This window comes from Nyctereutes procyonoides, unplaced genomic scaffold, assembly GCF_905146905.1.
Source record: "Nyctereutes procyonoides isolate TBG_1078 unplaced genomic scaffold, NYPRO_anot_genome, whole genome shotgun sequence".
In the NCBI taxonomy this organism is placed as follows: Eukaryota; Metazoa; Chordata; class Mammalia; order Carnivora; family Canidae; genus Nyctereutes; species Nyctereutes procyonoides.
The window spans coordinates 33,738,891-33,751,267 of record NW_026575160.1 but is presented as its reverse complement, the minus strand read 5'-3'; the positions used below and the strand labels follow the sequence as shown (position 1 = coordinate 33,751,267).

At 48.2% G+C, this 12,377-nt stretch overlaps 1 protein-coding gene across 1 annotated transcript in view; it reads right to left on the bottom strand.

Moving 5' to 3' along the window:
• PTPRZ1 (protein tyrosine phosphatase receptor type Z1) overlaps positions 1–12,377 on the bottom strand; it is a 173,136-nt gene that overhangs the window by 35,804 nt on the left and 124,955 nt on the right. The window contains exons 12-13 of the mRNA XM_055314632.1: positions 6,312–9,828; positions 1,630–1,774 (exon numbers count right to left, since the gene is read on the bottom strand). Of these exons, the coding sequence (XP_055170607.1) occupies positions 1,630–1,774; positions 6,312–9,828 (3,662 nt within the window). The remainder of the gene's footprint in view (positions 1–1,629; positions 1,775–6,311; positions 9,829–12,377) is intronic.

Here is a 12,377-nt window from a genome sequence, read left to right as displayed (position 1 = left end):
ATGCTACTCTGCTGAGCATGGAATCTTCTATTAAAAAAAAAAAAAAAGAGTCCCCAGTAACTACAGGCATCAGTTAAGAGAGCAGCTTTGTTTGCGTCACGTTATGGACAAAATAGCCTCCCGACTCCTATATCATAGCAAAAGGAGGATCTGTTCTCTGCAGTTTACTCTCTTCTGTAAAGGTGGTCAGACAGGAAGCAGTTGGTCATGAAAACGCTCTGCTCTAGTCAACCGACGTCCAACTACATGCAACCGCGTGCTCCAGACGTCACTGTCAGACGCGCTCAGGACCCCTGCTTCCTGTTGCTCCCACTGGCGGGGTCCCTGCCTGAATGCTGCTCTCTTACCTCCACCTGGGTCCTGTGGCACGCAAGCCCTACCTGTTACATTTACTGTCATCCTGGCCTCTTGAGACCCCTTGTTCTCTGACCACTCCCACCACTAGAGTTCAGTTGTCATGTGTACACTTCTATATAGTTTGTTATAAACTTTTCATGGGAAATCCTCAATAAGCATACATTTCTCAGCCATAGTGACTCATTCACTTTTCATTCATTCATTCATTCATTCATTCTTTATATTTTCCACAGTAGTCAACACAGTACTATACACATAGCAAATAGTCCATAAACACGGTAAATATTTTTGAATAAATTGAGAGAATATAGTTTAGAATAACACATCAAGAGTGGTCTTTATGAACTTGTAGAAAAATGTTGCTAAACAAAAAGGAATCAATTATAGAGCCTTTGAACAAAAGTCTCTTTTAAAACAAAGGAAGAAATTACCAGGATATGATTCCTTATATCATCATAAAGGTTTTGTTTTCCAGGACACGGTTATAATAGTTAGACTGACTTATATGGCTTCCCCAGTAAACCCCCTAATTTGCAGTGTGTTCTGCTTGCTATGGGACAGGAAGCTTATGATGGGTGCAATTTTCTTTGTCCTTTAAAAGTTTTAAAAGGATATTGGTAAAAAAAAAAAAAGGATATTGGTGACAGCAAAGTTATATTTCATCCTCAAAGCAAATTATAATTAACTTTAAAATCCCATGCATCTTAATATAGTCATCATCTTTATTTTCTTATTATATTAATATTTTAATTGCTTGATTTTTACTTTTGTGTATGGGTTATCTTCTTTTTGTTATTAGTATGCTGCTGATGCGCAGCTTGTATAAAATCCACTATTGTAAATAAACTGTATTTTTACTGTATCAAAAATTACGTTTTTCTAGACAATAGCTTTTGAGATTGTAACCGCTGGAACATTTAGGTGGAGAAGCTTAGATTTACCTTAAATGCTACGATAACGTTTGAATGTTAATTAGATTAATATGAAAGTACACTGTCGAAATACGGTCTTCAATATTAACTGAAGCCAGAGTTCCTCCATTTCAACTTTAGTTGTTTCATGGAAGTATGGAGAACAACCAAATCTTTGCTTATTAGGTCTCTGGATTTACAGAATCACTGTATTCACAGTTAAATTAATGGTAGATGCATAAATTAATGGTACCTATCAAGTAACAAGAATCATAAATATGCTTTGAAGAAGTTTCAGGTCAAAAAACAGGCAAAATCTAAGCTTTATGAAGCACATTTCTACAACAAGCACTCAACTTACCTCCAATAGATGAGAATACCCACAAGAACCACTAGACAGATAAAAGTCAGGGCTGACACGATCACAAGGGGTATAACTGCCTTCTTCTCGGATTCCAGCCCCTCAGCTAGACCAATACGAGACTCATGGCTACTATTACTGGCCTCTGTAGTTGGAGAAAATTGAGAGAGTTGATATTGAGGCTTAAGAAAAAGTCACAACGTTTTTCAACCGAGTAATCGCAACCTTCATTGCTGTTGCTTACCTTTACAATTTCAAATCAAAAAATGTCTACCTTTACAAGCCGGTTTAAGTAAAACAAGGTTTAAAAAGTAAGGCAGGCTATCAGAGCAGAGACTGGCACCTAGGTACGGGTGCTGTGGCAAGAAATGAGCATAACACTGCCTTGAAAGGTTTGCTAAAAAGAAAACAGAAGTATTAAAATAAGAAAACGATCCAGTTTTTAAATAAAATGACCAGGAAAAACAATGCGACTTACTGTACCATAAATCATCTTGATTTTTCCAAGTGTAATTTTAATAAAATGTTTCTGATCCTGCAATTAAGTAAGTAGCTAGGAGCAATTAATAATTCCATAAAGAGGGAATCTTGGAATAACCCTTCGTACATTAAGATAACCATTCAATCCAGAAAACTATTAAAAATTTAAATGTAGGTTTCTCTTAAGGTGACAGCAAATGACTATTTTTGTGACCAGTTGGGTACACTATCGTTCTAGCACTTTTGAAATCATTGCATCTGGGGCAATCCTTCCAAGTTGCTAAAAAGAGTTTCAGAACTTCAGCGTATCTGCGGCCGGTCACAATGCTTCCCTTCTACTTTGAGGTATGTGCAGTGGCGAACCAAGGCAACTGGACATTAGAAGTGCTCTGCTGTGATATGCTGACACTGCTACGGAGTTAAAGCTCTCACCGTGTGCCTGCAGAAGTTCTGGAAGAACCACACTGACGTGCCCCCCGAGAGTCTATATTGCTTTCTAGACACATGAGGCACATGAGGTGCTTTTATGCCAAGCAACTCACTTTAGTTGATATGAGACAAAGGGAATCGATTTAATTTAAAGGTTTCAGAATAAATTTGGGAGTAATTAAATTCACAAATACAGCCCTGAAGTATACCTAACGGCAGAGCGCTGCAGATTTAAAATGGTGGCTTCCTTCTGAAAGATGAAGCAGAAAGGGTCAAGAATTTAATCCATTGATTGAAGAAATGTATCCGTAGACAAAGGACACCCAAATTTCCCTAGACATTTGTTCTTCTAATTATGGATGCATTTGCTAGAAAAGAGTAGAATCCAAAGGTGTGACTTAAAAAATCGTAACACTGAGTAAAAATTGGGAATACTGTAAATCAACTGATCCCTCAGCTGTAGTTAATATTCTTGTGAGAGACCCAAGCTTTAGTTTCTATTCTGTTAATCGTATGCTCTGGTCATTACACATTGTGATGAGGCTCATCTAGAAGCCTAAATAATCTGATGGTGAATGCACTGAAAGTTTCTTTATAAAATTCAAGAAAGGATCTTGTTTTAATACATAATTGTCTTCACTTTTTTTTCTTGACTATAATATTGTTACCTAAATGGACATTTTGAGGCTAAACAATGAAATAATTCACTTCGTAAAGTCCCTGGTACCTAGAAATTACAAATGGCAGTTAATATCATTATCTAAATCATTCATTCTTGAAATGTGGTTCCCAGAATATTGGCATTGGCATCACCTGGAACTTGTTAGAAATGCCAATTTGGGGCCCCATGCCAACCATCACAAATATGCTGAATCGGAAACTCTGTGGGTAAGGCCTAGAAATCTGTGTTTTAACAAGTCTTCCAGGTGATTTTGATCCACATTAATGTTTGAGAACCAATAATGTACATTAATTTATATACAACGTGAGCTTATATAATTATGTGACCACAAATATTTATAGAAATATGCACATAGGTGTGTATATATATGCATGTATGTAAATACATATCTCACTTATATATGTACGTGCATACGTATATATGAGATAGATCTGATCACATATGTGATATATATGTAAGATACAGAACACATAAAATATGTAACAAATTACCATATATATCACACTCACTATACACATGCACTATATACACACATGCACACACATAAAATCTTGTGATACAGACTTTACTCGTAAGTTCTCTGGGAGGCCTGATTTTAAAATGAACCTTTTTACTGAGGAGTCAGAATGATAAATCCATGGTAATTACATATTAGGAAACCCAGGTATTTTATTCGAGATGAGATACTACATGAAAATATAGATAATACTGGCTAGCTAAGTGTCTGCTAGTGCTGAATGTCAGGGTCATGAGTTCAACCCCCACGTCGGATGCAGAGATTATCTTAAAAAATAAAATATATAAAATTCAAAAAATATATTTGTAAAAAAAAAGAAGTATGATCAACTGGTTGCTTTACATGTTGCAGTGAGGAACGACTACTGGTATTGATCTTTAGATTCATCAGTTGAGACTAAAATACCTATTTTGATATGGTTCAGTAGCGTATATGAGTTACCTAAATAGGACAATAATCTTCCAACAGATGACTAGTAAACATAAATAAGATCAATACTTCAAAATACATTTTTAAAATAAAACAGTATAATTTTGGCATTACAAATTGAGCATCATATATATTTTATTGTCCTCAATGATGAAAGCATAGTCTCTAAGAGATGGACACCAACAACACATGATTCCAGTCTCAGTTTTGCGTTAACTTCCTTTGAGACCTGAATCAAGTAATTTAGTATCTCTGGGTCTCAGTTTATGCCTTCATAAATTGCAGATACTCATATTTGTTGCCTCATCTACTTGGTTTTAGGGAGCATGTCTCATAAGTTATTCTACGTTCTAGAAGTGCATAATAAAATAATAAGTTTCAGAATTAGCCTGTTGCATTTGATAAGGAGGCATATTCAATTACTTTATAAGACAGATACAGTATTAAAAGTAGACAAGAATTTTTCCCTAATTTGTTTGATCTTATTACTCCATTAATTATGTTACCTGGTAACATTGGAAGTTATATTCCTACTGTTTTCTCCTCATCAGTGGGAGAACATACTCTTCATAATTAATCACATTAGTGCACTGATAAGAAATTACTAAGTTTTAATCGATAATTCTAGGTTTGGCACTTTGCAATATATATAGTTTCTCCATAACAGCATAATCTAGCAAGGACATACTGATGATGTTACTACCTAGTAAGATAGAAAAAAAAAAAAAGGATGAATTCCTAATATGTCTTTAAAATAAATCTAATAGTTTTTTTTTTTAAAAAAAACCATGTACTATAATTGAAGCCAGATAACAATCATATATATGGCAACACTAATGAATATGGTGACCTATGGATTCATTATTCATTCTCACATATCAGAGTGTAATGTTTAAACTGGAATGCAATGTTAAATAGGTATCAAGTCAGAATGTAGAAAAACTTCTCTATCAAAATGTACAAACTTTTAATTGCTGCTGCACTGAAAGAAAAATATACAACTAATTCAAAGGATGGAAATAACAAAGAGAAAAAAATGTCCTAATGAGACTGGTATCTATGATATGGCTTAAAGTATCTGCATCTATGAAATAAGATTACAAGATGGTACCTTAAACTATCTTTTGACTTACTATGTTGAGATTTAAATATTTTCATTGTTAATTTTTTAAATGCCTTAAAATTTAACAAACTATAAAATTCCTACGATCAACTCAATGAAATTACCTAGTATTTCATATGCTTAATGGTATTGAATCTCCCTTTCTCCCCATTGGTATTTAAAACAAACATCTGTATTATATATGTTGCAGGTAATCTGCTCAGAGAAACAGCTGGCCAATAAACTAATTTGCATAAAATACATTAACAAATGAAATGCATTTCTACAGAGAATGTTCTAGTGTTTTACATCTTGTCATACAATACCTATACAGACTATGCATATTAATGCCATTCTCTAACTTCTTAGAAAGGCGAATCACTGCAAGTCCAAAGTAGAACGTATCTTGTTAGTTCACACTGCCCTCTTTAGGCAACATTAGGGTAACCAAACAAAGACGACTTGAAAAAATTAAAACCTTAAAAAAAAAAAAAAGATCTTAGCATTAACTCTCAAAACTCAGCAACAGAACCCTTTAAAGCTCCCCAGGCTGACGTGGATGTGCAGACTATCATATCTTTTCCATGGGGTGGGTCAGAGAGGTGTTTCTATCATATTACTATCAGAATTTAATCATCCACTTCATCATTCAGCGAGATTAGATCACATCTTACTTTAGAACATAAGTGAATATGAAAGTTAAACTGTCCAAAAACAGCACACTCCAGTCTATCACTTAAAAGGCAGTATACTAAAAATGCATTGCACACACATAATTGCTCCTACATGGAACTGGCATCTTGAAGAATATGAAAAATTTAAATAAATAAAAAACGTTTTTTTCTCTCTGCTACCAAAGCATGTCGAGTATTCGTTTGAAATGAGTAAAATAATACTTTAAAAACTGTAAATTGATATGTCGAATGTCTTGATTCAAAAACAAAACGATGTGCCACTTTACCACTGCCTCCTTCCATGGTTTTTCTATTTTTGGAGGAAGAAAACCACCACAGCTCGGTCTATCTCTCGGATCCAGAACTAACCTGCCTCTGAAATGTTGAATACTTCCGAGTGCCTGCTAGTCACCGTCGGCGTGGAGGACTGAGGGGATCTGGGGGGCATTTCTGAGTCACCTGCTTCCAGGCCCCCATCCACATCTCTCTCATTAATGTCTGGAAAACTGAAATCTGTGGAGGTGTCGTTGTCATTCAGGTTATCCATGAGGGCGTGCCCTGAGCCGCTCTCTTCGTCACCGGCAACCACGGCCCATGCTCCGGGCTCCGGGGGGCGAGGAGGCTGGGCCTTCCCGGTCTGAGGGTCCTGGTCCTGCTTCCCGCTCCGGGGCTCTTGGGGCGGCTCGGGCGCTGGCGGGGATTTCTCAGCGCCTCTCTGCGGGTCCGCCTGACTGTCTGCTGTCACACCTGTGCCTTTATTGTCTTCCGCAGAGCTTTCAGATAGTGACCCTGAGGTCGGGGCGGCCTGATCCCCACGACTGCCCTCTCGGGGGTCTGCCTCGCTCGTTACCCTTTCCTGGGATTCTCTATAGGAGGAGCACCACATACACCTGCTCACGGCCAGGCTGTCTCTCTCCCTGTCGTCGTCGTCGTCGTAATCGTCAGAATCCCCATCGTCACCACCACCCACTAAACCACCATCAGCCCCAGCACTCGGGATCTGCCCGGAAGCTGGTTTGGAAGGAAGGAGCACCTTGGTTGTGGGGACAGGGCTCTGTGTGCCGGCGGGGACAGCTGTGATGGAAGCGTACACACTTCCTGAGGGAACAGAATGACGGGCCGTTACAGGCGAGTCAGACACGGTGGCTGGAGCCCCAGCCAACACTTCGTCGGCCAGGGACCCCTCGGTGGAGGTGAGAAGCTCATCGGGATATATGAGCTCGCTCGTGAGTGTGCTTGGTGGTGCAGCTGTCGGTAAGGCAGGGGTAGCAGGTGCACGCCTTCCGCCCTGGGCGAGCGCATGGCTCACCTGCAGACTGGCTGTTGAGGTTGGAGCCCCAGCCAACACCTCGTCGGCCAGGGACCCCTCGGTGGAGGTGAGAAGCTCATGGGGATATATGAGCTCGCTCGTGAGTGTGCCCAGTGGCGCAGTCGTTGGCAAGGCAGGGGTAGCAGGTGCACGCCTTCCACCTGGGGCGAGCGCATGGCTCACCTGCAGACTGGCCGTGGAGGCTGGAGCCCCAGCCAACGCCTCGTCGGCCAGGGACCCGTCGGTGGAGGTGAGAAGCTCATAGGGATATATGAGCTCGCTCGTGAGTGTGCCCAGTGGCGCAGCCGTCGGTAAGGCTGGGGTAGCAGGTTCATGCCCTCCATCTGGGGCGAGCGCATGGCTCACCTGCAGACTGGCCGTGGAGGCCGGAGCCCCAGCCAACACCTCGTCGGCCAGGGACCCGTCGGTGGAGGTGAGAACCTCATGGGGATATACGAGCTTGCTCGTGAGTGTGCTCAGTGGCGCAGTTGTCGGTAAGGCAGGGGTAGCAGGTGCACGCCTTCCACCCTGGGCGAGCGCATGGCTCACCTGCAGACTGGCCGTGGAGGCTGGAGCCCCAGCCAACACCTCGTCGGCCAGGGACCCGTCGGTGGAGGTGAGAAGCTCATAGGGATGTATGAGCTCGCTCGTGAGTGTGCTCGGTGGCGCAGTCGTCGGTAAGGCCGGGGTAGCAGGTGCACGCCTTCCACCTGGGGCGAGCGCATGGCTCACCTGCAGACTGGCCGTGGAGGCCGGAGCCCCAGCCAACGCCTCGTGGGCCAGGGACCCGTCGGTGGAGGTGAGAAGCTCATGGGGATACAGGAGCTCGCTGGTGAGTAAGGCCGGGGTAGCAGGTGCCCGCCTTCCGCCCGGGGCGAGCGCATGGCTCACCTGCAGCCTGGCCGTGGGCAGCGGCTCCTCACTGAGCAAGGACGGAGCCCACTGCGAACTTTGGCGACTCGGCCACAGCGGTTCGAAGGATTTCTCACTTGCATGAGACGCGGTTGAACCCTGGGGGTTAGCGGCGGGCCCCAGGGCCCCGGGGGCGGACGCGGTTCCCCCCGAGGCGGCCCCGCCGCGCCCGGGCCCTGGGCTGCCCGCCGTCGGGGGCTCTCGCGGCGCGGGCGGGGCGGTGGCGAGCGCGGCGCGCCCCTCGGGGGCCCGCAGGGAGGGCTGCAGCGGCTCCGCGGGGAGGGCCGACGGCTCGCAGAGGGGCGGCGGGGCGGGGGCCGGGGCGGGGGCAGCAGCGGGCTCGCGGGGGGCGGCGCGCAGCGCAGGGGTCGGCCCGGCCGCCCCGAGGGCCTGCGCCGGGGCCCGCGAGGGCCGCACCCCGACGGCGTCCTCCGGGGCGTCCTCCGGGGCGTCCTCCGGGGCGCCGGGCACCGCCTGCGGGGCGGGCTCGGGGCGGAGCGCGACGTCGGCCTCGGCTCGCGGCCCCGCCTGCCCCGGGGGCACAGGTGCGGCGCGCGGCATCGCGGGGCCCGGGCGGCCGTCGGGGGCGGGGAGCGCGCTGTCCGCGGGGGCGCCCGACCAGTCGGCGGCGTCGGCGTCGCCGTCCGCGTCCCCGTCGCCCGACGCGCCGGGCGGGGGCAGCAGCAGGGGCGCGGGGGGCGCGGGGGCCGCGGGGCCGCGCTCGGGGGCTGCGGGCAGCACAAGCGTCGGGGAAGCGGCGGCGGCGGCGGCGGAGTCACAGGGCGCGGCATGCGGGGCCGGGGCCGGGGCCGGGGCCGGGGCGCGGCTGGAAGCGGCAGGGCTGGCGCTGCGGGTCCGGCCGGCAAGCAGCGGGGGGGCTAGAGGGCGGGCCGGGCTAGCGCGGGCAGGCCGGGCGGGCGTCTCACCGTGGGAGCCGGGCGGCGTGCTGGGCGGGTGCGCCGCGCTCGCGGGGGGCCGCGGGGGGCCCGGGTCCTGCCGTCCGGGGGGCGCCGTCGGGGCCGGGGCCGCGCCGGCGGAGGGCGGCCCGTGCGCGCCGGGGGTCGCGGGGGGGCGCGGGGCCGGGGGCTGCGCGGAGCCGGCCCCGCCGGCCTCCGAGGCGGCGTCGGGCGGGGGCTCCTCGGCCCCGGAGCCGGACGCGGCTGGCTCCCCGGGAGCGGGTCCCGCGGGCTGGGGCGCGAGGCCGTCGTGCGCCGGGGCCCGGGGCGCGGGCGGGGCTGCGGCGCTGGGGCCCGCGGAGTGGTCGGCGCCCGGGGCCAGCCCGAGCGCCGTCAGCAGGCCCTCCTCCTCGCCCAGGTCGGTGGACGCCTCCGGGGACTCGGCTCCCGACCCCGCGGGCCCCGGCAGGTGCAGCTGCGGAGGCGTGGGAGGCGGCGGCCGGGCGGCGCTCCCGGGTGTCCAGGGGACCCCTCCGCGGGGGGCCGGCGCCGTGACCCACTGGGAGGTGCGGCGCACACCGGGCCCGGGGGCTCCGCCTCCCCTCGCTGGGGGCCGCCGGGTCTTGGCCTCACTGTGTTGGGTCCCCACGTGGTTGTAGTTGGTTGTGGTCGCAATCTGGGGCTCCTTCCTCCTTATGTGGTTTGTGGCGCTGTCTCTGCCGGGACTCACGAGAGCGTCCTCTCCGCTGTCTTTGCCCCCTTCTTCCTCCTTTGAAAAGCAAACGAGGTTTAATGGAACCTAAGGAAATAAGAAGAAGCCCCCGAATGCGCAATGACGCCTTAAACTGCCTTGTACGGCTCACCTTGTCCGGCTCACCTTGTCCGGCTCACCACCTTGTACGGCTCACCTTGTGCGGCTCACCTTGTCCGGCTCACCTTGTCCGGCTCACCTTGTCCGGCTCACCACCTTGTACGGCTCACCTTGTGCGGCTCACCTTGTCCGGCTCACCTTGTCCGGCTCACCTTGTGCGGCTCACCTTGTCCGGCTCACCTTGTACGGCTCACCTTGTACGCTCACCTCCCCCCGGGGAACTCAGACCGCTCCCGCCCGCAGAAGCCTTGCCTCTAGCCCAGGACCCTTCTCATCCCCCTTCCAGGACACTCCGTGAACTCCATGAAAACACCCTGCCTACGGCTGCCTTTATTTTTAATGCGTGGAAGTAATTAAGTTAATAGGCACCACAGCTTTGAAAGAAAGGTGCATTATAATCTATTTATCGACAGCGTTATTCAGCACGGCACTTATTTCATGTTTCTCTGTTCAGTGCCTCTGGCAACAACTCAATAGCAATTAGCTTCTTATAATATGAAGTGGAACAATTTATTTCAAAGATCCAACTAGTTGCGTTTTCAGGATATTTCTTTGGATGCATTCAGAATAAGTCATAATTTCTAAGTCAACATAAGAGGAAGATTTACAACTAGAAGTTTTGGCTTTTCATTTTGTTTTAAATATTTTCCACTCAAGACATAGGTGGACATCATCTTCTTTTATATTTAAAAAATTTTTTATTTAAAGCCAATTAATTAACATCTATTATTGTTTTAAAATATTTTATTTATTTGAGAGAGAGAGAGAGCAAGTAGAGGGGATGAGTGGAGGGAGAGGGACAAGTACACTCCAGCTGAGCACAGAGCCTGACGGAGAGCTCGATCTCAGGACCCTGAGACCATGGCCTGGGCCAACACCAAGAGGCCAGACACTTCACCAACTGAGCCACCAGGTGCCCCATAGATACTTTGTTAAAGACAAATTGTCAAAGTACGCTTCTAGCACCAGGTATTTAATTTTATATTTTCCTTCGAAACACCATTGGGGTGACCCAGTCTTTCAGGAACACTTGTCACTGTCGTGGCCCAGGAGCACTCTGGCTAGAGGTCAACCAAGACCCATGGTTTTTGCTGTTTGTTTTTTCTTTTTTAACTGTGCATTTTTATGACATGTCTAATCATGTGCTTTGAAAATGAAACGGCCACAGGTGTTGTCCAGGTAGGCTATGGGACATGCTGTTGTCACTCTGAAGCCTGGGATGTGAATCTCCTTGTGAACCGTGCTTCCCTTTAGGGGAACACAAGGGGAGGCAAGGCAGCAGTGAGCCCAGGTCCCCAGGCTTCCACTCCAGCTTGCCCTCGTCCCCAGCCTTCTCTCTGCTTCCCAAAAAGGTGTGAAGAGAGCATACGCACACATTCACCCCCAGAGAAAGCAAAGGAAACGGCCACCCCTCACGCAGCGCGGCAGCCCTGTCCCCGCCGCAGACTCCGGGTCACCACCTGGACTGGTGGACATGAAACAGCTGCAGCGGAGCCGGTCTCCTCACCTGCTCTCCCCACCCTGGCGACCGGCTTTCAAAGACCAGCCTCCGCTGCTATTGCCCCCGTCAGCCTCAGCAGCATTTAGGGACTTTGTTCAAACACCCAGCCAGGGCGTGACGGTTAACGTCAAATCTGGCCGCACAACATAACCCATGGGGCTGGGACATTTATCACATGGGGGGTGGGTGCTGGAGACTCCAAAGGGGCCTGAGGGGTGGGGGTTGGGCAGGGGGCTCCCGGCCTGGCTTTTCCTCCAGCCTGATCCTCAGATCCCTCAGAGCCGGAGGGATCAAGGGGCTACCTCTGTTGGCCCGCAGGACTGTCACTTGTCAGATCTTTTAAAGTCACATCCCTTAAAAGAAGAAAACTGAGTAAGAACTAACAATGACAATTGTTAAGTTCTAACAATAAGAACTAACAATTTTAGGAGAAAGAATCTGAATCTTAAACTGTGTTCATATACCTCTCAGAATCTAATGAAAATGGGGGTGCTGGGATGGAGCAGTTGGTTAAGCATCCAACACTTGGTTTTGGCTCAGGCCCTGATCTCAGGGTCATGGGATTGAGCCCTGGGTCAGGCTCTGTGCTCAGTGCAGAGTCTGCTTGAGACTCTCTCTCCCTCTCCCTCTGGTCCTGCCCCCTGCCCACGCTCTCAGTCTCTAAACTAAATAAAGAAATCTTTTTAAAAATGTGATGAAAATGAGGTGCCATTCATTAATCCTACCTAACCACATCTTGTAGATCTCTATGAAGGCATGTGACCTCATGTCAACACTTCAAGAACACATCATTCATCCTCTATGATTACTTTATACAAACCTGAAACCACAAATATTTTAATGTATACTCCTTCCTATATTTTCTTATGAAGTAACTGTGGATCTCTCTTCCACTATGGTTTTGAACTGTGTCACACCTGTTATTCTTCACAGCTTCAATTTAGGA